Below are 27,775 nucleotides of genomic sequence, written 5' to 3' on the forward strand. Positions count from 1 at the left end.
TATTTCAATAAATACATTATAGCTCAATCACTGTATTTTTCCTTACATGGATACAGTATAGAATTGCATGTTCTCAGCAGCCACGTAAAGCTCAGTGACATTTGAGTGTTTTTCCTAGAGTCTTTTTTGCTAGATTCGTATTTCCCAGCCTCCTTGTTGCTAGTAGAAATTTGGGAAGAAATGTTTTCAGTGACTTCTACGTGAAGAAATAAAAACTCCATGAATAAGGCTACAGATCAAGCTCCTCGCGTCCTCCTCCTTCGCCTTCCCACATGAGCTACCCTGGCACTCCTGTGGCGGTGGCCTCAGCAGTAGTTTCTCTGTGCTCAGAGCGAATGTCACTTGCTTGTAGCAGAGTTCTATGTCAGATGTTTAGACCAGTCTTTGAGTACTTAAAAGCAGTTCAGGAAGCACTGATCTCTCCTTCCTACAGCCCAGAAACCATCACTCGGAAGGAGGGTGGCACGTGCCTGTGCCGAGGGCTGGCGCTGGGGCTTACGCAGGGGCTGGCACAACTCGCGTCAACTCCTCCTATGGAGGGCAGGTAGGCGTGGTGGAGGATGGGCAGCTGCAAGGACAGCCGACGCTGTATGCTGGGAGAGACAGAGGAAGAGAAGTGTTAGCCAAGGGAAAATCAGAGAATCGCAAAGGCTGGAAAAGACCATTACAATCGTCTAGTCCAACCGTCAGCCCATTTGCACCGTGCACACTAGTCATGTCTCTCAGTGCCATATCTACATATTTCTTGAACACCTCCAGGGAGGTGACTCCACCACTTCCCTGGCAGCTTATGCCACTACCTCACCACTCTTTTGGAGAAGTTTTTCCTAATATCCAAGCTGAACCTCCCCTGGTGTAACTGAGCCATTCCCACTCATTCTATCGCTATTACTTGGGAGAAGAGGACGACCCTCATCTCACTACCACCTCCTTTCAGGGAGTGATAAGGTCTCCCCTGAGCCTCCTTTTCTCCAGAATGCCATTTATTGTGTGCTTGAAATGTTTGCAGGTTGCTGCAAGGATATTTACTGCTGTTAGGATAGAGAGGGTTAATGCTAGGAGTGCCGAGCTCACTACTGTTGAGTGATGCCACCACCACATTATTTCTCTTGGGAATCTTTCTGACAGGCTAGACATGACACAAGAATCTAACGGAGCCTTCTCAGCATCCCACTGCCTTCTGAAATTCCCAGGCACTTTCAGATTAATTGTTTGACTGATGGTACTGGAAAAAGGGAAAGCCTTAAACTGCAAGGAGGGCATATGGCTTAGCAATCCTCTGCTCCTTGCAAAGTGATCTATTGCACGCAAAGCACTGCCTAACTGCACGGACATGCATGAGGTCACAGACGAATTATTAAGCCATGCATCACTTAGCACAAGGATGTCAGAATTAAAGATGGCATTTTTGCAGCTCCAGCTAAGGCAAATACAGGTGCACAGAGGGAATGAGTTCAGATTGCTGGGTTGTTCCAAGTGGTTTGTCTGTGCAGTTTAAGTCTGCGCTTTTAAGGCGCAGACTGCTCTCAAGTTCCCACACAGTGCTGTGGGGCTGCAAAGTGAAAAGCAGTCTGTTCCACCACCTACAGTGAAATTCAGCATTTAAAAATCCAATTTTCCTAGAAAATTGACGTCATCATAACTGTTAGGGTGCTCTTTTTTTTCTTTTTTTTTAAGGGGGCACAAAATCATGATTGTGACCAGCACAACCAACCCCCCTCCATGCAGAGGACAGAACCATGACAAGGCTCTACTCATGCTCTGGGTATACCAACACCTCCCACAAAACCAAAACCAAGTTGAGATTTGTCAGTGCAAGAGATGGTTTTATTAACTGAGATGATATCATACCAGGACTGTTTCTGCACTTGGAGGCATTTGCTCTTGAAATAAGGAGGGATTTTTTTTAAGAGAAGACAGCTGTCAAAGTGATAGCTGACTGAAGGTCAGATTTTTAATTCCAGAAGAAAAATGCCCCCCATACAAGGAATAGGAACTGTTCAACAGAGTTTTAAATATACATTTCCCTGTAATCTTCCATAATTGCTGTATAGGCTGATCCTTATGAGAAGTATATGTTTGGAAGTTTGCCTTTGGACAGCCTGTCTGATTCAAACACTTCCATTCTTTTTGCCTTGCATTAGGAACTGGAGGCATCTACCACAGCATCCACTGCACTTCTCGGGGACCAAGCAGTAAAGCTATCCAATTCAAAGAGAAACAGATGTAATGATACTTCTTAGTCTCTTCACTATAGTACTAGAGCTTGCTGTGGGAGATGGGGAAGAGATGGGGAGAAAGAGACTGCAGTCTGTCTGGCCAGGAGACTCTTCCTCAGGATCTTTTCTTTCACAAACTCTTTTTAAAAGTTTCCAGCAATATTAACCCCCAGTGATTGTACTGCTGGCCAAGTATACTTGGGATAAACCAAAATCCACTCATTGTTATTTTACTAGTGTTCCCAACTCCTTTTGGTGGTATCAATGAACTCAGACCTGTTCCCAAGGAGTGCAGAAGGGGTACAGCTTGCTGCTGCCATGTGCTGAATCCTTATTAGCCCATGACTGCAGATTGTAATTCTGCCTCTCGTTGTAGGGTCAGGCACAGAATTGCCCGTGCTTATTTTCCCACTGGTGGAAACACTTACTTTGTTCGAGTGCTACAGACTTTTCATTAAAGAGCTTTTTAAAGCTATTCCAAGAGAATCTAGTTGCATAATTATCAAGTGAATGGCTTTCTTCCACCCATTTAAGTGCTAGCCATAGCATGGACAAAGCATGTTTATTTGGCTGTGCACACGGTGGCTGCAGTGGGTGGCAAATTTTGCTTTAACTGTATTTAGAATTTACTTTCAGTTGAAAACTTGGTTCCTGGAATTGAGGCGGAGGAGGGTAGCCTGGAGACTAGAACACAATTAAGAACTTAGGCAAGAGTCTTGGGTAGAGATTCATAATAATAAATATCCAACAATCAAAAGTAACCAACCAAACAAAAAGTGCTATTTTCTCAAGTGAAAGTAAATAGCCTTAGCCTTAGCCTTGCCTCACTCTTTGTCTTTCTCTTTCCCACTATTGATACTTTCCCTCCTCCTCTACTCTGCCACATTTGTCAGTGCTTTCCAAGTGGCATGCACATTGTTTCAGATTGGCTGTACAACACAGATATGTCAGAGTGTACGGTCGGGTAGATGGGGACAGGAATTGGTGAGTACTGGTGCCTTCCTAAAATCACTTCAGGAGGCAGAAAGGAAAGGTTCCACACACAGGGCAATTACTCATCAGGGTGTTAGAATAGCACACGTCCCCAGCTATAAACAGAATAGTCATTTATTAAGAATAAATAGATTCGAGCAAAAGCTTGCCTGACAGTGCACATAGGAGCACAATGCAGTGCAGATTATAGAATCACAGAATTGTGTGAGTTGGAAGAGACCCTGAAAGGTCATCTAGTCCAACTCCCTTGCAATGAACAGGAACACCTACAGCTACATCAGGTTGCTCAGAGCCCCCTCCAGACTGAGCTTGAGTGTCTCCAGGGATTGGACATCTACCACCTCTCTGGGCACTCAGATGGGAACACTGTGCATGAAGCTGCAAAGGCAGCAGCAGCATACAAAAGATCTTTTGGTTCTGCTATACAAAACCACTGATGGGATGTATTTGGTAAGAGAGGAGGGTGAAATAAATGCAGCCGCAGTCAAACCTCTTAAGATCTGTGGGAGTGTGTGAACTGTCTAAGTGTTCAGAGATAATTTCAATCAATTCTCCAGCCCATTGATGTTGATTTCTTTGCAGCTGCTGGGAAGCTGGAAAAGTTCTATAGCTCTACAGTAAAGCAAGATACTGTATTAGCAAGTAAACTAACCAGTCTCAAGCCACTGCATTTTTACAATGTATTTGAGTAGGATAGGATCATATGAAGTACCATCAACAGAGAAACTTCACAGAGGGGACACTTTCATTCCAAGGCATTTGGCTGTAATCCAGTCACAATCAACATTTTTAATAAGAATTTTTGGTTACTAACATTGACAGAACTGGCCCCAACAGGGTATCTGTCTGTGTTTTAAATGCTGATAAAAGCAAAATTTTAGCTCAAAAAATATCAAGGTACCTCTCCTATAACTGCAGGCTGAGGGAACTGTTCCTGGAAATGAGATGGCTCTGGAGAGACCTGCCAGTATTTCACAGGAGCTTATAAACAGGAGGGAAAGCAACTTTTTACATAGGTAGACAATGACAATACAAGGAAGAATGATTTTAAACTAAAAGAGGGGACATTTAGATTAGATGTCAGGGGAAATTTTTCAGAGCAAGTGGTGGAGTGCTGGAAGATGTTGCCCAGAGAAGCTATGGATGGATGTTCCATTCTTGAAAGTGTTGAAGGTGAAGCTGGATAGGGTCCTGGGAAGTCTGATCTGGTGCCTGATTTAGTGGGTGGCAACTCTCCCCATAGGGGGTTGGAATAGGATGAGCTTTGAGATCTCTTCCAACCTAAGCCATTCTATAACTCAATTACATGGGTTATACAGTGACTAGCTGCTTTGGAGGTTACAAAAATGAGAACATATAGGAAACAGTCTACCAAAGTGGCAGCTTTTAGTGGGGTCTGGCAGAGATCTACTAGTTTTACTCTGTGCCAAAAATTAATGTAACTTACGACTGATGTGATGGGAAAAAATGCAGGAATGAGGGTGCACAGAAAAATACTCTTAGGTTACAGAAGATTTCCCATGGAATGTGTGGCCACAGTACAGATAAGGTGCCTGATGCGACCTTTAGATATTAAAGCACTATCAAGCTGGTATACAAATAATATATCTTACAGCACACTGTAGTGGTAACACAGGTACCAAAGTGCCACATGCATTCACGGTGCACCTATATTTCTGAACAGATCACATGCCCAGGAAAAAGAATGGAAGAAACAGCAAATTTTACATGGCACTGTGAATCACCAACCAGCAGGAGAGGGAGCGAGAGGCAAAGGGAGCTGTTAAGCACCTACATTCACATGGTAAGTCTTCACTCTAATCATAGTCTTAATTTTCAGTAGGTGCATGGATATAAATGGATCTTAGCCAAAGGCAAACCCAATGTTTTTCATGATATGATAGAATACAAACAACATCCTGAAAACAATTATGCACTGCATATCCTTGCGCTACTGAGCCTGAAAAATTTGCCCTTGGATGTGTCTTTACATTAGACACAGTTGCAAAGTAAGGGATCATACTCAAATGAAGCACTAGTGGTAAAAAGACCAAAAAATCCCTAATAAAACTATTCTCTCTACTCTACAAGAATGTTCATAATGAAAGATACCAAATCTCCAGAGTGTTGTCAATAAGACAAAGTTAGGGCGCTTTTTCTGGGGAAGGGGTATGAATTAACACTTCTACATGTAAATTATTCTGTTAACGTCCTCCTTTCTTCAGTTTGTGGCAAAAAGGAAAACATTTACTCAGTTGTAACCTTCAGCTCTATTCTTAATAGTAAGAAACAGGTTCAACTAAAGTTACAGGCTATGTAACTACCTCTCTGTCATACACCATGTGTACACAGGTAAATGAAAAAGCACAAACTATAGCTTATCTTTAGGACTTTTTTAAAATAAAAATGCTATATGTAATAAGCCTGAAAGGCCAAAAATACTGCCATAAAATTTGGAAAAAGAGCATGTATGAATAAGGATGTTCTTTAAAAGCACAAAATTTGGAAAGAGATGAAGAGACGGGATGATAAAACCCTGGCCCTAAAGATTTCTGTGCTTCACTTGGGTGGGTCCATTGAGCCTGAACTGTGCAGCTCCAGTAAACCAAAGTGCTAATACATCCTCAGGGAAGACCCTGACCCTCGGACATGGCACAGACACAGCTGAGCAATTGCTGAACGACACTGCTCTGATTTAGAAGGACTTCACTAATTACTTTCCAGAAATGTCAGTGACTGCTCAGATTTGTGCTGACCTGTTTCTTAAGACCTTTAGGAAATCTCAGTCTTCTCATCAGTCATTGCTAGCCTAGAGGAACTTCTGTGCCCACCAAAAGGCAAATGGTCTTTTTTTTTTAAATCTGTATCAGGAGAACTAGATCATCCAAGTATCAGATTTTTTTCTTAGTATCTCTCTTAAGTCACACGTAGATGAGTGCATTCATCTATTTAAACTACATTATTTCTTACAAATGGTGCTGGAAAAAGATGCATATATTCTAATAGCTAAGCATTAAGGCACTCTGCTAACCTCCTGAAGTCTCAAGAGCTTGCTCAGTGAGGGCTCTGTTTTTGTGAAATAAGATACTTCAGAAAATGGGGGCTTCTGTGTGTGCGTGCGCACACGTGTGTGAAGGTTAGCTTCTCTACTGCTCTAGATTGTTTATTTTTGTGCAGTGCCAAAACACAGTTAAAACTCCATGTGTTTTCGTGGACCAGGTAATATGAGGCAATAACTTCTATCGGAAATCAGGTTTGCTGACACTGATGTAACACATGACTCAGACTGGTAATTTCTTTAATTTATTCTGTTTAACAAGCTTTTAAGTTACCCAGGTACCAAACAGGAGTCTGACAGCTCACAGCTCAGATAATATGCTGCCAATGTTACTAGGATACCTTAGGGAAAGAGCTTATTCTAGGTCCAAACAAGCATAGTGCTCCCTTCATCTTTGTCCCACAGCAAGACTTGCTGAGATCTTAGAGAATCATGTCAAATCATATCATGGAATCATAGATTGGGTTGGATTGGAAGGGTCCCTAAAGATCACTGAGCTCCAGCCCCCCGCCATAAGAAGGGCTGCCCCCCACCAGACTGCTGGGGCATCAAGAGTTTCTCTGGGCAGCCTGTGCTAGTGCCTCACTACCCTCTAAGTAAAGAATTTATTCCTAATATCTAACATAAATTTCCCTTCTTTTAGTTTAAACCATCCCCCCTTATCCTATCGCTATCAGACTGTGTAAAACATCTGTCCCTCTCTTGCTTATAAGGCTCCCTTCAAGTGCTGGATGAACGCAATCAGGTTTCCCTGGAGCCTTCTCTTCAGGCTAGAAGAGCTAAACTCTTTCAATAGGAGAAGTGCTCCAGCCCTCTGATCATCTTCACTGACCTTCTCTGGACAGTGTTCTCCAGATGGGGCCTTATGAGGGCAGAGTAAAGGGGGACAATCACCTCCCCCTCCCTGCTGGTCACCCCTCTTTTGATGCAAAGTGTAATACATGAATTCATTATATAGGTTTCTAGAAAGCGAAGCTGATACCATAGGACCCTCTCTCCTCTATGACTCTAACTGGTGCTTTGTGCCATACTCTGATTCTAGATCAGATACATTATTGTTTCTAGTGAAATGCCCCACTCAGATTCAGCTGCTATGGTAACACCGAAAAGCTCAAAGACTGTTTTTATTTCTCAGTTAGATTAAGACCAGAACAACAAACAAATGACTACGCACATCATGAACCACTATGTCTTGTGCATGGAAAGCCTTGCACTGTTGACAATGGTCATAAAGTGGGTGTGTACCCACGTTCATCCTCATCTCTACTGTATGCTGGTGGTTAGACCTTGCACTATGGGTGTTACTGACAAGAGAAAAAAGTACATTAGGTTGTTTTGGTGCACTGAAGGACCTAGTGACTCTAAAACCATCTGATTTTGGTGGGGATGGTGAGCTGCAAGCAAGGAGGCATCACAGGACAGCAATTCTGCCTGCTGGTTCTTCAGGAGGTTGCCATTCACACCTCCTGTGCTGATGTTTCAGCTGCGCCTGTAGGTGGGACTGGCTGGAAACGTTTTCAGTGAAGGTCTTCCCATAAAAACAATTGAAAGAGAGATATAGCTTTTGATGCAATGTACTCATCTTAGTTAATATTTTATCAGCAGAGTGGGTGAAGTCCATGATGGAATTTACATTTCAAAAAGTGTGAGCACACAAGCACATGCATACATGAAAGACTGCGGAATGCCTCTTTCTCTACCAGTACATAACATCATGCTACTTACTGTTCTGGAGAGTTGATGTCTTCTATAGGATCTTTGCTTGTTCTGGAAGGGTCTGATGTGCCCCATTGTGCTGGTGGATTTTGATCAAGATGATTTTTCAAGATTGCTTTCTCACCATCTAGATGGATAACACATTCAATTTTATTTTAGTGTGACCAAGTGACCTCTGTAAAATTGGTTCATTATAAGATATCGCAGATGTAAATTGTGCCACAAAATAAAACTCATTCTGCCTATATTGCAACATATGCTCAGGTTTCCTTGTGAGTCTTTGATGCTCTTAACTTTGGAAATATGACTTTCATTGCAATTATCATGAAGAAACAAAAGTAAAAAATTCTCTTCTTTTCTTCTTTGCTTTCTACCTCCCCCCTCAACTCTACTTCTCTCTTTTTAATATTTTGTTCCTTGCCTCTATGTAGCCCTATCATGCTCCTTCCCCCAGTTTATTCTGTGAAAAAATATAACAGCTGCATCATCATACTGTCTTTCCTTCAAATATTGTTACCTTTCTATATTAAAAAACACTCTAATTTAAATATTTACCCAGAAAAACTGTAATTTCATCGATTTATGAAACTCCAATATGCTTGATATCTCATAAGAAATTAAGTGCTGTCATTCAACTATCTGCTATGATTTAGCAAAGAAAAATCATTCATATCAGCTGCACTGGCCCATGGACTGTCTGCAAGAAGGACAGCTAATGATTTCATTAAGCTTTCTTCTGCAGTTTTTTTTTTTTTTTTTTTTTTTAAACTGCAGAGTGGTAACAGAGAAGATCATCATTTTCCCTGCAGGTAGCATCACTTAATTCCCATGGGAGTCCCAGGAGGCTGAGGCTAGCTGTGCTGAGGTCTGTGGCATATATCCATCCCTCTGCAAGAGGAGAAGAACACAGCCATTTAAAGGCGGCTGTCTTAACTGGAGATCCCTTCTGTTCTTGTCTGCTTTTCCAACGTTTCCTGCTGTGCTAAGCCAAGGAAAGTTACAAGAAAAACATCTGAGTAATGAGGACAGTGCAGAGTTTTCATAAATAATTACAGAGCTGCTCCAAATCCATCACAGGCAGTTGTTTGCTACGCACACAGAAACAGTGGTTGCTGCAGGCCTTAAGGCAGCATGGAGAAGGACTCAGAGGTAGACACTAGAAAAGGACCCTGGAGGAACTGAATGAAAAAATAAGCATGAGAGGGAAAAGTAGGAAAATACCTGAAAAAGAAAACCAACAAAAATACCATGGAAAGCCCAGTGCACACTGAAGGCTTAAGCTACATTTCTGCTCTACTAACACCAAGCCCCAGATAACACGGTATCCACCACCTCTCTGGGCAGCACTGGGATGGGATGCATGGAGGGGAAGTGGAAGCCCATCCCTGGAGACACTCAAGATCAGGCTGAGTGGGGCTGTGAGCAACCTGACGTAGCTGTAAGTGTCCCTGCTCATTGCAGGGGAGCTGGACTAGGTGGCCTTTAAAGGTCCCTTCCAACTAAAATGATTGTCTGATAAAATTCATATCCCATTACTTTACCAATGTACAGACTGAGGACTGCTACAGCTCAGAAGTGCAAAAAGAAGATTCTTATGTTGCACGGAAGGCAAGGGGCTGGATGAGACAGGAGACAACCAACGCACACAAAGCTGCTTCTGTTAAGTCAACAAAATGTCAGGAAAAGAGCTAAGGGATTCATATGTAGCAAGAAGGGAGGTGCTTTAAGAGGAGATGTGACAGGATTCAGAGATGTGAAGGGAGGACAACAAGGACTCAAATCTGACAGCGGCTAAGATAAGAAGAAGTGAAACCTATCATCTCAGGACAGCCTGAAGTTTGCTGGTGTGGCACTTGCTGTCACAAGAGCTCAGTTTTTGTTTTCCATATATCACATTTCTATGTATATTGAGCTTGACATTTGCATAAGAGCCTTGTGATGTCTATAAACAGACAACTAAAAAACCCTCTTATTTCCATGATTAAAAACAATGTCCAATGCTGAGCTGATCCAAGCTGACAATGAAAAATGCTGACTTGATGACAAAGACCAAAGTTAAAATTCAAATAATCCCTGAAAATAGGGATGGAAAAGGCCTATTATTTTACCATTCCAGGGCCCCAGGTCTTTTGGCCAAGAGAAATAACTTGCAAAGCCACTGAAGGTAGAACTCTTCGCCAAATGACTGGAATATACAAGTGCCAGACCTTGGGAGTACATGATTTCAGGGATTAATCTGTATTGTATGCCCCGGATGGATTTATTATGCTTTCAGTTGTGGGGTGTGTGTGTGAGAGAGAGAGAAAGAGGAAGGTGGTCCCCTGTAAAAAGGTGGGGGTTCTAGTTTAAAGTAGAGCAGAAATTACATGTTCTATGCCTACTCACCCTTTACACCAACTGCCTATATATCACTCTGTGTGTTATTCTTAATAAACGCTTTCCTACCACTCTTGCAGATGACTCCTTTCATCCAGTGCATGTATTTCTGTACATACACAAGTTTTAATATTCCGTGTTAAAGAATACAGGCAGAATCCACAGACTGCCACAATATTAAGACTTTTTTTCTGTTCCTTATTTCTCCTTTCAAAATACAAAACAGTAGTGAAATACTTATTCGTTGTCAAGAGCTCTGAGCTATCTGGAAAACGAGGTGTTAGATATTTATTATGCAGCTATGGAAACTAGAATTTTTTTTTTTTCCCCATTTACCTTTCATGTCAATAATGAAGATCAAGATTCTCCCTTAGTAATATGCTTCCAGGAGCTGGAACTGAAAGAAAACCCACTATCTATCACCACATGCACTTAAACAACTTAAGGCTGGAGGAAACTGATTTTATATAGATGAACAACTGAAAGCAAATGAATTAAAGGTAATGGCAAATATTTGATCTCCTGATTTCTCTGAAGTTTAGCACTTCTGTTAGTGCTTCCCATCTTTTCTTCCACTGTTCATTAAGCATGCCACATGAAAAATGCCCTTCATTCTCAGGGTACTGTCTGCCATTGCAGATGCTACTGAATGTGTTGCACTCAGATGATCTAAATGCTTTCAAAATTGAATTTACATTAGCCAGAAGCAGTTTCCATGTAATTTTCACCTTCTTAGACCTCAAACAGGAACTCAAAAGTCTGAATAAATGATGCCTGAGCACTTTCCATTCAAAAAACCATAGGGGAAAAAAGAAAAATAGATCTCAAGTGCTTCACACAGCACTCTATGATTGGTTCATTAGAAAATAAAACCTTCTACTCAGTTGTCAGCAAGAGTCAGGAGGCTTTAGGTTGGGACTTTTGCCCACATCAGCAGAGAAATTACTTCCAACAGCCAAGATCTGAGCTGCACGGGCACATCGTGTTACTGCTGTGGAGAGGCTTAACCAAGGGATCATTGTTGCCAGCTGCTTGCCAGAGGCGACTCCCTCCTTAGCACTGCCATCCCAATAACACCCCACAGCCTGGTTCCATCAGCATTATCTGTTCATAAAATCCAACAATGGCTTGGGTTGCAAGGGATCTCAAAGCCCACCCAGCCCCAACCCATGGGCAGGGCTGCTCCTCAGCAGCTCAGCTGCCCAGGGCCCCATCCACACCTTGAGTGTTTCCAGGGATGGGGCACAACATCTTCTCTGGGCAGCCTGTGCCAAGGCCTCACTGTCCTCTGAGTAATTAATTTCTTTCTAAGATCTAACCTAAATATCCTCTAAGTTTAAAGCCATTCCTCCTTAACCTTCACTATCAGACTGTGTAAAAAGTTGGTCCCTCTCCCACTTGTAAACTCCCTTCATGTACTGGAAAGCTGCAATAAGGTGCCCCTAGAGCCTTGTCTTCTCCAAGCTAAAGAAACCCAGTTCCCTCAGCCTGTCTTAGTAGGAGAGCTGCTCCAGCCCTCTGACCATCTCTGTGCCCCTGCTCTGAACCCACTCCAACAGCTCTGCATCCTTCCTTGCTGGAGGACCCAGACCTGGATGCAGTACTCCAGATGGGGCCTCATGAGGGCAGATTAGAGGGGTACAATCACCTCCCTATCCCTGCTGGCCATCCCTATTTTAATGCAGAGCAGGATAATGTTGGCCTTCATGCATTTTAACTAATGCTAATCAGCTGTACACAGAAAGCACTACCACAGGTGCAATTTCTTCTGGGATTTTGGGAAGCCCAGTTCTTCACATAACGGATTTTTGGTTGGCAATTGTGCTCTGTAGCTTTATAGAACATTTTCATTATTACACTTTAGCAGCAATACTCCTCCATTGGCTTATAACCTGTGTCAGGACTGCAAGTCACCCCACATTTTTCAATTCCACCACTGTTTCCTCTTTGCTAGTAAACACATTTTATGTGCCACAAAGATGTAAACATGGTTTAATGATGACTTACGAGATCTGGCAGAGATAACTTAGTCAATTTAGTAAAGAACACTGAAAACCTTAACTCTAAAGGCAGATTTTTAAAATTTACTGCATTTTTCCATGTTCCTGGGAAACTAGGAAAACTTCCTTCCATGTTATTGGGAAACTAGATCAGTCACTTTCTGCTTTTTACGCAAACAGGATGGAAAGAAAATAAAACCAAAAGACAAACCAAAATGCTCACACCATCTGCTGGGTACATCTGAAAAAGTTCTCCATAGCAATGCCCACAGCACTCAGGAAGTCTAAGCCATGACTTCTCATAGTTATGTTAGGAATTTCTTTTTAATAGACAGCCAATAGGATTCTTTTCTGATTTTTACTACTGTGAATCAGAAGAAACTCCCTTTACTACAGATTCATTTCCGTGCAAGGAAAAGCAGAAACTGAACATCTGGCAGTTTGGTCTCCCCATAGAAATAGAAACAACCTCTAATTTCATGATTGAAATCCATTTGCTAGGCTTCATGGAAACTGGTATCTCAGTCTCTATATAAGGAAATAAAGAACTCTTTTCTTTAAAAAAAAAAAAAACAAAAAAAACAAAAAAAAAAAACAAAAAAAAAACCACATTCCTTAAAGCCTTGTGCATCAGTGTTTTGAAAAGCCTTCCTTTGAATCTGTGTTTTCAATCTCAAGCTTAATGCTTGAATAAAATCAGCTTCATATAAATGTTTTTCCCTCTACTACAGATGAACTCTTCTTTGCATTTGCTAGCAACACTCCTTTGAAATCTGTTTTTCTTTGAGCTACTTTTACTTGAGGAGAAACACTAAGAAACACCAGTGAGGTGACAACTGACAGTACGTAGGCATAGCTGACATGCCAATGAATACTCCCAGTCCATTTACAGCAGCGAGTAAAAACCAACACTGGTTCTAAACACAAATGACTTTCTGAGCAAGCTTGGGTGCCTGCAGTGAGAGAAATTGCATGAGTGGAGACCACTGCATGTCTGCACTTTGCTTCTTTCTGTACTTCCCATAGTAGTGTTGCCATTCATTAATTTTTGTAATACACTGCTCTGAAACACGCTGGCAAAAGTCGCAATAAATGGAGATTTGACTGGAGGATATTTTATCAGTTTGACTTTATGAGAAACTCTCACTATATATGAATCATTCATGTAGAAATAATTTCATTTAAGGAAATGTCAGATGGAAGTCAAATAGAATATGATTGTAGGATTTTAAGGGTAACAAAATTAGCCAACCCAAAAAAACATGCAGTATCTTACCACTGCATTTTTCTTACAGAATCAAATTTAATCCTGATGCGCATGCACTTTCCACTTACTTATAGCTATCAGAATTTGTTCCTTGGAGAGGAGAAAGAAGTTCAGAAACTGATGAAAATGAGTAGAAAAGCCAAAAAGGAACCTCTTACAGTGGTTTCTTCCATTTATTTACTGAAAACACCTGCTGTTAAGTGTTGTGAAAAGCTATTCTTAAAACCACATGGTTGAGCTCCCTGTTATGGCATATAGGGGCTCTGGAAACATGGTGGCTGATGCCCTGTACTGCAACATCTGTAGGGAAAACCCCAGGAAACATGGCCCAGGTTGCTCTGGCTCTGAGGAGGCTCTAGGCATAAATCTTGGAATATTCTTTCTTATGGGGTCTGGAGTATACTTATTTATGGTACCAGAGCTAGGGAGCTGTGGTAAAAGCCTCAGTGCTCTAGCTTATGGCAACTTCTAGGGAGCGCGGTGATAACCTCAGTAACTTTTATCTGTGCGATAGCTCTCACAGTAGAAATAACTTCAGCCTTCCTAGACCATTCCTTACTTATGCTTGAACACCGGCAGCCTCGGGCCATGACCATTGCCCTGGGGATCCTATTCTTCACCAGAGGGGAGTGGGCAAAGAACCTTTCCCTAATGCCCAACCTGACCTTCTCCTGACACTGCTCCATGGTGTTCCCTCAGGTCCTGACACTGTGAAGTTGAGGGAATGCCCCATGCAAACAATTTATATGCAACTGGGAAGCCATCTGAGGTCACATTCCATGGAGCACGCTAAGAATTGCCTGACTGCACAAAGCTAATACAGCCAAAGATAAAAGCCTGCATTAAAAAAGAAAACAAAACAAAAAGCAATCAAACCATAAACTGCAATCCACATTTTCTTAATTGCTTTTCTTATATGGCCAGTTGCTATAGATATCTTGGGAACATAATGGGTTTGTGAATAAGAGATGAGCATCCTAGATAATCTCTCTTTTTAAATGAGACATATTGAATTAAAATGTGCTGTAAAGGAGTCCCCATTCCAGCAAAGAGTGAGCTACACTAGCAGCTATTACTAGCAACAGCTAACTAGGGCCCCCAAAGTTATAAGGCTTTGCCAGAAATCAGGCAGTTATAGGAGAGCACATATGGATCTACATACTCTGGTTAAAGTCATGTAGTGTTAGGCTCCTAAATCTGTATTTGAGGTAACTGGCAGGGGTGGGAAGGGATGGAAAGAATCAGATAACCTCCTTTGGCACTCAGCTATAGGCTGGAAGTTTTGACTCTGGGCAATTTTTACAGATCAGAAATCTACTGAAGTGTGCTATGACATTAAAGTTTCATTAGGACTTGTTAGAGATGCATTACATAAATCCTGAGTTATTATCTGTCCTCTGAAGTGCAGTGCTCTGGGTTTGTGTAAGCAATAGCAATAGGGCTATGCTGCATTGCATGTGTGAACTTCTCCAGAATAGCAAGGAGTTTTGCAAGGAGGATTGACACAGGATTCAGCCATGTCCACCAGATCAGTGGCAAGTGATCTGCTCCAATCTTTAGCTCTAAGTCAGCTGTTAACTTTAGCATCTCTCTTCACTACATTACTACCTATTTCTCAGCTCACACTTTCTACAAGGTCCAAGCTAGGCAAGAACCTTGTCATCACCCCTAAGCCACATTGGGCAGGCTTTCCCTTTTGCAAATGAAGGTGACACATGGCCCCTTCTAGGTCATGATAATAAAATATTAGCATCTTTGGAAGCTTGGCAAAGTACCATCAGAGATGCATAATTTCAGGGTTCCGTACTTGCATTTACAGAAAGTAATATGAAATGCATGGCTACAGAAAACATAGTTATGTCAGACAGAGTTAGCTTTCCCATAGCCATAAGGGCCAGAAATTCTTTAAGTAACGTTTAAGTGATGTCTGTATGCATCTGCACAGAAGCAGCAGTGATTCAGCAGCATGAGTACTCCAAAGCCTTATTATTTTGATTGCATTAGCAAATTTAAATTAAGCACATAGGTTGACTATTGAGATAAGATGCGGGGAGAAACACAGAGGAGACTCAGATGTAGCAAATGAAGGGAAACAGGCAAAAAGCAGAAGACACAGGCACGGAGGGGGAAAAAAGATCCTATCATGAGTTATTTAATGTGGCGACTCAAAGATTGGAGGTTTGAATATCAAAGTACTATGTAATACTCATATTTGGGGCATTTGCCTTCGAGTGTGAGACTAAGCTTTGGAAACTGCTAGCTGGAAACTTAGATCCAGGTTGTCCACATCCCCCACATCAATGCTCTAACATACTCAGTGCAAACATGACCAAGGAAAACCATCTTTCTCTCCCTCTCTTCCTTGAGCTTTATGCAGTAGGTCTATTCAGAAAACTGTCCAGCAACTACAGTATGCAGGAGAGTATATATTCTGTAAATCCCAATTGCATGCAATTCCCATCTACTGAGGACATAAAGACTCATTACATAAAGGTGTTCTTAAATATATACTCAAAAGCTGAAAAGTAGAAGTTAAGGTACCAGTCAAGAATCAACTTGGGAATGCAGACAATCTTGGATGCTGGTACTTAAAGCAGCAGTAAACATCATTGTTTTCTGTAAACATAGTCACAAATAAGTGCATAAAGGTTATACTTTCTTCTTGATTTCTTCGCCAGCATCCTACTGCTAATGGGGTGCAACCTGCTGTGGGAAGCATCCAGTCCTAAATTTATATCCAACGTATCTCTTGAGAATCATTTTTGTCTCCCATATCTAAACTTAGATGGCCTGTTGGCACGATGCAACGTATCTTTTCTGCTTGAAATATTATTCATGATTTATAATTTTTTCCCAAAGCATCTGACATGAGTGGAACATTCTATGTGCTCCTTTTGAACACTTGGTAAAACTGCCTCATCCCACTCAGTGATGTTAGTTCTTGTTGCTGATCTCAGCCCAATAATCACACGCCTCCAGCAGCTATTTACGTTTTCCTTTTCCTCCTTGTCTTCCTTTCCCCCCTTCTGTTTTTCAATTTTAAAAAGGACACTGGGAACCCTGTAGAGCTCTTCCCTTTTTTTTTTTTTTTTTTTTTTTGCTAAAGTTACACAACCAAACATATACCCGGGCTAAAACAAAGAACCCCATGAGAACATAAACTTTTCCAAGTGCTCTTTCAGTATATTTCAAAAACACATATGAAGAGTTGCTGCTGTTTTAAAATAATTCTGCAACAACTATATTCACAGGAGTAGTTTTAGTTTCACATAACCAATAGAGAACCTGAGCACAGCTTTGCAACTGTACAACTTTCCTATGCAGGGCTTTTTTCATCTAATATAATAGATATTCAGCTGTACAAAGTCATTTGCCAAAATTCACAAAGTAGATCAATTCTACAGTCAGAAACGGAAACTGGGTGTCCTGGCTTCCACTTCATTGTCCTATACACCAGATCTTATTGCTTCCCAAAAGTGAAATAGCTTTAATGGAACCAGTTCTTTCACATATATTTCTTCAGGGACCTATGCAAGAGACCTGGTAGAAACAACTTAGGAATATTTCAGTAGTCATGAAATCCTTTTTTTATCAGTTCCTAGGGAAGAATTTTCATACATGAGTGCCTTCAATTCTACATTTAGAGTCCAAATCAGCACTGAAATATTTACATGCTTCTATTCTATGTACTTTATAGCAGTGTCCCAAAACAAAATTTGAACATCTATTCAAATGAGCACATATTAAATTGGGCTTCCTGCTCTTGATGGCTGGCACAATTAACTCTTACATAATCTGAAGCACTGTACAATTCCATCCATTCTGAACACAAATTTGTTTTTAAAAGTTTCCTACTTCACCTTGTGTACTATAGACTTAAGGCATACAGTAGAAGAGATATGTACAGAAAAATCACTACTCAGTATCATACAATTTATAATATGACTCTGCATGCTTTCCACTACACAACCAAAACATTTGAAATGTATCTCACTAAGATATGAGCACTCCGGAACCAATCCAATGAGATTGGCATTCCGGTATTCAAAACCTTTTTGGGTTAAGCTAATAGATTTCACTCTCACCATTGCTGTCTGTAAAGTTCCGTATACTGAGAATGTCATTGAGATCCTGATAGTGGTTCTGCTTAATGTACGTTGTTTTCTCAGGTGTGTCCTGAAGCTGCATTGTGACCTCTTCTAGGTCTTTGTCCAGCTGCAAAACAGAAAGAGTATGAATTGCCAAGGATCATAGCTTCAAGTTCCTGCAATAACTGCATAGCTTTCTATAGTTAGGCCAGGAGCAGGTGGTCATGCAATCAGCACATCGTATCAAATACAGTGTTCCTATAGCATTACAACAATACCTCTAAAAATCTGGCTACAGGTAGCAGTGACAAAGCACACAGGGCATACAAAAAAAAAAAAAGCAAGCTCCAATAGTTGATGGTTTAAGTAATTCCAGGTGTACTGCAGAATAAGGAAGAAATGAGTATTAGAATGCTCAGTCTGAAAACCTCTAAACTGATTATTATCTATGCATTCAATGGGCATACATCACTGTAACTCTTTTGCCAATCCAAATAAATTAGGCTTGGGATGCTCTCTGTGAACAGCTGTCCAGGATGTGGTGTCCAACTTACCTCTGGCTTAAACAAATTTTATAAGTGCTGGATTTAAATTTACATTGCTTCCTTATAGAACTTGGCTGTAGCAAGGTAAATAATCCGGAGATGCAGCTACTAGCTATGGTAAGACATGTTTTAAGTTGCCTTAACAATGAAATTCCTATTTGGACCTACAGGATCAAAGTATTTAATTTAATCTATTTAAGTATCACAGAATCACAGAATTGTAGGGGTTGGAAGGGACCTCCAGAGATCATCGAGTCCAACCCCCCTGCCAAAGCAGGTTCCCTACACCAGGTCGCACAGGTAGGCATCCAGGCAGGTCTTGAACATCTCCAGAGAAGGAGACTCCACCACCTCCCTGTGCAGCCTGTTCCAGTGCTCCGTCACCTCACTGTAAAGAAGTTCTTGCGCATGTTTGTGCGGAACTTCCTATGCTGCAGTTTCCAGCCGTTTCCCCTTGTCCTGCCGACAAGTAAAGTCTAACAAGACTATCAGGGCCCTGTGTGCATTAATACAGCTCAATTGCCCTCTCCAGCCTTACCTGTGAGCACTGTCACAAGCCTTACAAGGCTCAGGTGGGATCTCATGAGTTAGGAGGCTTAGTAGAAAAGCTATAGCAGGATATAAACACTAAGATAGCCAGTAACAAGCAGGGCCTTCAAATATTGCAAGGTTGTCACATGAAAGGTATCTAAACAAACTGAAGAACTACATTTCTTTAAACGGGGATAGCTTTTGCTTTGAAATCTTTGATAGCCTGAGTAAATATCTTTTTGTTACCTAAGCAATCGTCCTTAGTTAAGATAGGGATAAAGAAGTTGCAGTTGAAATAGAATACCTTTTCTTCAAGGTATAAGAATACTTCAGAATACAGGCAAAAAGAAAATCATTTTTTATAGTAGTTAGAGCAACTATGGATATCTTGTCACACAAAATGGACAAACTTCACTGTTGATTTGCCATTGTTTGAAGTCTCCGGAACAAGGATGGACATAATGAAGAATACCCATTTTATAGCTTAAAGGGGATTCATGTATTTCACATGTGAACTCTTAGACTGCCAGCAATGGCAGTCGCTGAACTTGGCCGTAAATAGAAACAAAGACAGCTCTTATGTGCCCTTGGGACTGCAGGCCTCTTTTAAACTAGCGTATAAAGGTTGCCCTTCTACCACTACAGCTGTATGGCAGCCAGCATGTCCATATGAGGCACCTGGCATAAAGAACTACAGGAAGTTTCATCTTAATTTGCTATGGCATAATTTCAATTTATCACATCCTCTAAGCATTGAATGTAATAATTAGCTATTCATATAAATAATGTTTCCTATTATTTCAGTATTTTGCTAACAGGCAAAGACAATTTTTTTCTCCAAAAAGTAGACAACATTTAAAAAGATCACAAAAAACTGCAAAGAAATCACAGAGGCAATATGCATCAAATAAGCAGTACCTCTGTAATTTTCATTCTCAAGCGGTGGTTCTCTGACTGCAGTCCTTCTAGCCGAGAGGTGCTGGCCTGATTGACGCTGGTGACCGACGTCGATGTTTTTGAGTCTTCTTTCTTTTGATTTTGAGTGAACTGAAATCTTCTGTTCTGCGTGGCTGCATCTGGATTTGTCCGCAATGTGATGAGCTGAAAGGTTTACAAGCCTTAAGAAATCCTGTAGAAGGTTTTGTGTTTGCAGCTAGTTCTTTTGTACCCCAAGCATTCGAAAGGTGTACCTTTCTGACTTTCAAATACAAAACACTGGAAAGTGAGTAGTACCTGAGGCAATTTCTGAATAAATTCACAGAATAGGTAGAATTAGAATGATTTTGCAGAGGGAAGAGTTAAAAAAAAGTTCACAAAATCACAGAACTGCCCAGATTGGAAGGGACCTCAAGGATCATGAATCTCCAATCTTCCTGCCACAGGCAGTGCCACCAACCTCCCCATTTAATACTAGACCAGGTTGCCCAGGGCCCCATCCAACCTGACCTTGAACACGTCCTCACAACCTCTGTGGGCAGCCTGTTCCAGCACCTCACCACTCTCTCTATGAAGAACCTCCCCCTAATATCCAACCTAAATCTTCCTTCCCTCAACTTAAAGCCATTTCCCCTTGCCCTACTGTTATCTACCCTTTCACAGAGTTGACTCCCCCCCCTGTTTGTAGGCTCCTGTATAATCAGTGAATATATGGATATACAAGAAAGTTAGGCTAAACAGGTTATCAGGCTAAACATGTTATCATGCTAAAGAAGAACAGATAAAATGCTTATCCTTGTCCTGGGCTTGCTAAGAAGACTCCAAGAGGAGCAATCTCCAAAAGAGATCCTCACTGGTAGTCAGCTCTTAAATGGGGTCTAGGAGAGGTGGATCCATGCTCCACCCCTTCCAGCAGCACAGCTGAATTGCCTTCAGCTGTGCACCCAGGGCTGAATCATTGCTTGCCTCAGGTGCTCTATCAGAGGTTCAGGCTGTGGTTTAGCAGTTCCCATACAGCTCCTTCTAGGTACTGGAAGGCTGCAATTAGGTCACCCTGCAGCCTTCCTTTCTCCAGGTTGAACAAGCTCAGCTCCCTTAGCCCCTCATTGTAGGGGAGGTGCTCCAGCCCTCTGATCATCTTTATGGCTCTCCTCTGGACTATCTCTAACATTTGCCTGTCTTTCTTGTACTGGAGGTCCCAGACCTGGACATGGTACTCCAGATGGGGTCTCACAAGAGCAGAGAAGAGAGGGACGATCACCTCCCTGTCCCTGTTGGCCACCCCTCTTCTGATGGAGCCCAGGATGCCATTTGCTTTCTGAGCTGCAAGAGCACACTGCTGGCTCATGTTAAGTTTTTCATCCACCAACTTGGAAGAACTCATTTAAAATATATTAGCCTGGACTTAATTAAAGATATATTTCAGTATTTTGTCAAAAATCTCTTCATCCTTTATTGACATCTTTATACTTTCAAAGAATATATTCTCTCCTCAAGAAAACCGAAAAAACAACAAACCCAAGCCCTTCACTCCCCAAACACAGCTTTGCGTGAAATTTCTTCTTTCCTACTGTTAGAAGTAACATTCAAGCAGAGAGACATGAAGTAGGAGTATTAATAGAAAGAACCCTAGGGAGACTGCACTCTGGAGACAACAGAAACTTAATTAGGTTTTAGGGACCAAAATAAAACAAATCTGTTCAAATAAATTCAATAAGCCACCTAAAAAAAGGTTAACCTTAAACATATTTAATTTAAACAAGTATAAGTAAGGTTTAACATTCAGTGACAATGTGAAAATATGAAGAGAGAAAGCTACTAGCAGTTTGGCAAGGAGGTGAGATCTTTTCAGAGTACTCTAATGAATACAGAACTTATGATTACTTGCCGAGCATACACATATATTTATATACAAATAGAGCTGAAGGAGCTCCTGCCTGGAGAACATGGATATGATTTCATAAATCCAATGCTGCTAAGTTGTCTGAAAAGATGAAAGGAGAAGGAATTTTGTAAGTACTGTACTGCCATATTTTGTAGTATAGCCATGACTCATAATCGGTTCACCTTATTCTTGCAAGCATGACCACTCCGCAGTTGTGGTGGCATGAAGTAAAGGACTAAATTCTGATACAGACATGACTGATCTGACACTGAACCAGTTCCTCCCTGACATGAGTTTACAGACCAAGTCTGTAGATGGAGATAATGTACTAAGTTTAAAGACATTTGACTGCATTTCTTTAGGTGATTAAGGATGTGCAGAAGGCTCAGATCTTAAGTGACCGCTTCACATTAGCCCTTTCTTGTAATAATTGTTTTCAGGAATCCCATCCCTCTGGAACCCCAAGCCAGTTGAACATCAATTCATGCAACCTAATGAGGTGCATCCCCAAGGACTGAGGAAGCTGACTGATGTCACTGCAAGGCCACTCTCAATTATCTTTGGAAGCTGATGCTAATCAGGATAGGCTCATGAGCACTGGGAGAGAGAAGATGTTACAGATGTGTTCAAGAAAGTTGAGAATGAGGATCTAGGGAACTACTGGCCATCTGTCTTCACCTCAGTCCATGAAAGGTGGTGTAGCACATCTTTAAATGAAGAAAGCAATGAAGAATTTGTCCCTGGTCTAATTCTGCTATGAGATTTTTTTAGAGTCACTTATGCTATAACAAAACAGCAGTGCATGAGGTGGGCCTGGAGAAGCACACTAATTGCCACAGTATATGTAAATAGGATTAGTACAACTGAGAAGTAATGGAAAAATGTTGTGTTTCTTCCTCTAGTTTCCCTACATAATTTAACAGCTGCTTATTCAGATCCATAAAAGGGCTACGGGACAAAAATTGAATTCTAGCACTGTAAGACCTTGAGACTGCTGAAGGAAATGCATTTTACTTTGAACTGAAGAAAAATAAAAGCCACTCAAATGGCTCAAAAGCACTTTACTGCTTGCATCTGTCTAACCATGGTTTAATAAATGAAGAAGTGCAAGCTTCCAGATCTTCAGTATCTTCTACACTTGTTGAGCCTCAGGCTTTAGGATTTCACCAACAATCTTCCTATATCACCAAAAGTGTTCTGATTACATAATTGTTAAGGGGAGAGATTTGATGCCTGTCTCACACTGAAGTCTTACCTAGCTGTATAGCTTGAGTGTTCTTGGTTACAATATTCTGTGGGCCTGGACATGGTGAAATCTTGGGCAGGAGCACATTCCAGAGGAGAATGCTTGCCAGTAATCCCACTGCAACTGTTGCAAAGCATGGCAAGAAGAAATGTAGGGCTCAACATACAAATGCCAGAAGAAAAAATGTCCAGCTGTGAAAGCACTCAGGTGTTGAATGGACATTGCAACTCCTGCTTCAATCTCTTTTTTTTTCCTGTACTTTGCCCAGTGATCATTTGTAATGCAAAACAGCTAAGCATATTAGAACCTGACAATACATAGGATGGGATGAAGTACATTATGCTCAGAGGCTAGAGTTCATGTTTGCATTTTGAGTAGAAAGAACTGTGAGTAAAAATGATGGCAAGGAAGTTGGGGGTTAAAAGAAGGTCAGATGAAAGGGTTAAGAGAGGAAACAGGAAAATCATTTCAGAGCCTGCAGCAGCGGAAAAGGATGGGTGAGGGAGCATGAAAGCTAAGGGCAGAAGAGCATGTCACAGCATTAATAATATTTTCTCTTTGAAGAGACTTTTGAAATTTTGTGGAGGTATTTTTGGCAGCAGAGCTTTAATATGCATTTTCATACAGCTTACAAACTTAAATCTTGTGGAATTTCAAAGCATTTTTCTTTGCTGTGTTTGGGAATTTTCATTAATTTAGAATGAAGTTCTGATTTTTCCCTAAGATCCAGAACAAGAATATGACTATGTATTTGTAGGTATATAATTTTTAAGAATTGAACTGCAGAACTTGTAAACGCATCCAGGTTAGTCAGTCCTGGAAAATGAAGTTCTGCTTTGATGCAGATCAGAAGTTGGCTCCTTTTGTTTTTCTTTGCCTCTCTTTTCTCTCAGAGGGAACAAGTGAGGTAAATTCCGCTTCTGAGGACCATAATCAGGGATGCCAGTTAGCACCAACGTGTTCGCTATAATTCATTCAATTCTGCCACAAATGTTTTATCATGACTTAATTGAAAAGATAAGCTTGGTAAGACAAGCATCTCAAATCTTGCTCTGCAAGTGTTCCAGTCATCCAATTATATATACATCTGATTTGGGGTGCTATGCTAGGTTTATGCAAATCATTTAAAATGACCCCAATTGCACATTTTACCACAGAATACAAATGCATTCTCCAGAATTTGTGGTTTAGCTGAAGTAAACTTACATAGAAATCACTTTCTTATCATTTATGGTCTATCACACTCATGCCTAAAGCTTAACTCTGCAAGTAAAACAATTTAAGTGCCAGCTCTTCGTGATTCAGTGTCTTCCATTAACATATAATACACACATCTGCAAGAGTCCAAAGGACCAAAAAGAAATGAAGGCATATGCTTTACAGTCCATGCCTCATTTAGACCTACAATATATCAGTTATTAAAAACGTCTTAATTGTCAGCAACTGCAGTTTGCATACAGTTGGGTTTTTTTTTCTCTTTTTTTTTCTGAAGTGTTAATAAATCCTACTATACCACCATACTTGAGTACCTTAGAGGTTTCAATATAAGAGACATGTGGTAGAGCAGACAACTGGACCTGTTCCTTCTTAATGCCCACAAGTCCCACTCTCTAAAAAGTTCCTATTCCATTAAAATTAGAGAGAACAACCTTTGTGTCACCATTCACACATTCAGTAAAACGTAGGCATTAGGAATGCATGCATTCACATTCCTGTAACTTTGTATTTTTTCTAAAATCTCATGAAACTTTCTTCTTTGTTTCAGATACAGACAGGCTAGCTTTGGAATTTTCCCAGAGCTTGAAAAGGCAATGAACTTTTACATATGAAATCACAATTACAAAATGGAACAAAAAAAAAAATCAACATCCATGCTAAACAAATTCACTTACCTTAGGTACAAACACAAGGCAGAGAGTGATGGTACTGCAGAAAATTATGACTAAAGCAACAATGCAGAACTGCACGTTGGGTTGGTCCCGAGTAAGAAATGAAACAGCAGCACCAATAATGCACATAATCCCGACATTGTATACACTCATTCCGATGTATTTGCTGTCATTCAAAGCAGGAATGCTGACATTTCGTGTTTCCCAGGCTAAGAAACAACCAAATAACTGAAATGGTAGAAAAAAAGAAAAAGAAAAAGAAAAAAGATAGTAATTATGAGAAGAATTGGTTGACATCCAGAAAAAAACATTGATTGGTGTGTAATGAATTTATCAGGTACAGCAGGTGTGCTTTCTAACTTGATAAATTTAGACAGCATTACAACTTAGGAATATACACATACACATTGTAATGATATCTAATCATTATTATTACTTTTTCTCAGTAGACAGATTTTATCTTTCACAAGAAAAATACAAAACTTGGTAGTAGTGGTAGTAGTAGCAACGGGAACAACTTTTTCTAAATGTTATGGACATATTTATTTTATACTTGTAATTATTTCTGAAGACAGATATTCCTCTTTATTTTCAGGGATTCCAGTAAAGATATGATAGGTGGTTCTTTTAGCTACTGTTAGCAGCTGTTCTCAATAGACTCTTCTCAATCCAGTTAGTCATTGTATGATTATCACATACATTAATAAGCAGAAGTGCCAAGATGTGTCCAATGACAGACAAATATGTGCAGAAGGTGTCACCCTACCTGTTCAAAGTGCAATTACAATTTCTTTTATAATAGTGAGAGTTGGTAATGGCCTTTCAATTGCAATTGTCTAATGATTTCTGGTATAAAATATTCCTGTGGCAGTTTTTCTTTTACTTGTTTCTTTGTAATGTTCTTACATTACATTCTAGCCCCTTTTTTATTTGCAATATGCCTTTGAAATTTAGCAGGGGAGAGTCTTTAGGGTAAGGAAGTCTTCATTCCTTGAAATTTAGATTTTTCTACAACATGAACAATTGCAAAAAAATTGTTCGATTTCTCTGTCTCCCTGTATTCCACATGGAGATTCGGGCAACAAAGGAAAAGCATAAATGCACTCAAGGCACTGTAAATAGGGAGCTGAGTCAATAGTCTAGGAAAAGCCCAGTAAGCACGTACAACGCTATGGGTAGAATGGTAGAGAGTCGATAGTATCAGAAAAGGGAAGGACAGAGGAATGAACACCAAGACCCAAATCATAGTGCCTGTGCTATCTAGATTTTTCTGAACACACTATAAGGAAAAACAGGAAAGAAAATGAAAATAAAAACACAAAAAGGATGCATTTCCATTGACCTTGCTACACTTTCATCCAGACATCACTTTTGTCTACTGTCAATTCACAGAGAAAATCTATCTTAAACAACTACAACCCTCCTGATAACCCAGAAAAGTGAAGGTCTCTCATGATGCCCCTTGGGGATTAATTACATTTGCCCAGTAAAAACTTGCTTTTTACCTGTGGGGGAAAAAAAATAAAACTTTAAAATTTTAAAGGCAAACAACCCGGACTAGAAGACCATTTTCTGGTTGCAAAGTCAAGCCGAAAAGTGTTAGGAACTGACAGATTTATGTTTGCTGTATGAACTCAGTTTTGCCTTTATATTCTTCCAACTATAGTAATGATCAGACGTTAATAATAGTATATTTCCTTGATGATTTGTTTACTTTTTTCACCTCGACTAACAACAGTAACAAACCAAATAATTTGTGACTCACGTGCCTTACACTTACACAGACAGTAGCAGGCTCCAGCCACCTACTTCCTTAAATAGACACCTCAATCCTGGACTGACTGCTGAACTGCCAGCCTTGCCCTCCCATTGCTGAACTTTTCTGCTAGTTTATTTAATTCTCTTGCCTACAGCACATATGTTACCACGCCACATGTTCATGAACAGTCCTGGCTGAAAGGCTCTGGAAGATATTTACTTTCAGCTTATGGAGCGTGGCAGATTGCAAATACACGTAGGCAGAGGTGGCCCTTACAAAAAACACAAGCAGCATTCGCCTTTGTAATACTTACAGAAGCCTTCCTTGGCCCCATTCTCACCTTTCTTCTCTCCATGTATTCCTAATGCTCCTGTAGGATGTGGTCATTTCCAGGGCCTTCCTTTTGCACCTTGTCATAAGTCTTATCATGGCACCAAGCTTGTTGGAGTTCAATAAACTTTTAGATAACACTCTCAGACATATAGTCTGATTTTCGGGTGATCCTATGTGGAGCCAGGAGTGGGACCTGATGATCCCTATGGGGTCCTTCCAACTCAGGATATTCTATGATTCTCCCTATTCCGCTTTACCCATTTCCTCTTGTAGGACCAAAATCCACACCTACTCTAGAAGGGTGGAGGTTAGAGGGGTCTCAAAGTCTCTCTGGTAGGACCTAGATAGAGAAGCTGCTAATCCCCTAATGCATTTTCCAGATCCCCCCAGGTAACCGAAGTGATGCTTTCAATGAGGAAGGATGCAGACACCACTTTCTCTAGTTTTGAGTCTGGCACTGTGCAGAAATGAAGCAGAGAATGCATGGCTTCCTCTACAGACTTTACAGACGCAAACTGTAGTCTGCATTGACCTGACTGCACTGGAGTCCAACACTGGCAAGGTCTTTTCTCAGGCAACAAGCGTATCCCTCCCAGTGCCTCTTCTGCATTCCCTGCACTCTTGCTGCAGAACTCAGCTAAGCTACAGTACAGCTCAGCTAAGTTATAGATTCACACTTTGGCAGTGCCTGAACTGACAACTAGGCTGAGCTCTTAAAGGAGTAGAAAGCATACCTGTGTGTGTGCATCTAAACTCTGTTTAAAAAGAGATGAGACCATGACTAACTATTTTAGTTTCAACCCAGGGGCCTCTAATCCTAGCAACTATGTTTACTGGACAGCATATACTTGGTATAATTTGTCTTCTAATTATTAATGAGAATTTTAGAGTTGTGGATCATCCTTTGCTCTCCCCCAGTTCTTCAAGATGGACA

At 40.8% G+C, this 27,775-nt stretch overlaps 1 protein-coding gene across 1 annotated transcript in view; it reads right to left on the reverse strand.

The window, feature by feature from the left end:
* Positions 1-427: 427 nt before the first annotated feature.
* GABBR2 (gamma-aminobutyric acid type B receptor subunit 2) overlaps positions 428-27,775 on the reverse strand; it is a gene marked incomplete at both ends in the record, with an annotated part of 442,331 nt that continues 414,983 nt past the window's right edge. Inside the window, 5 exons of the mRNA XM_079533247.1 lie at positions 428-593; positions 7,996-8,113; positions 17,715-17,844; positions 19,712-19,894; positions 24,753-24,977. Coding sequence (XP_079389373.1) covers positions 428-593; positions 7,996-8,113; positions 17,715-17,844; positions 19,712-19,894; positions 24,753-24,977 — 822 coding nt within the window. The remainder of the gene's footprint in view (positions 594-7,995; positions 8,114-17,714; positions 17,845-19,711; positions 19,895-24,752; positions 24,978-27,775) is intronic.

The sequence above is a fragment of the Tetrao urogallus genome (assembly GCF_951394365.1).
Source record: "Tetrao urogallus genome assembly, chromosome: 3".
Lineage (NCBI taxonomy): Eukaryota > Metazoa > Chordata > Aves > Galliformes > Phasianidae > Tetrao > Tetrao urogallus.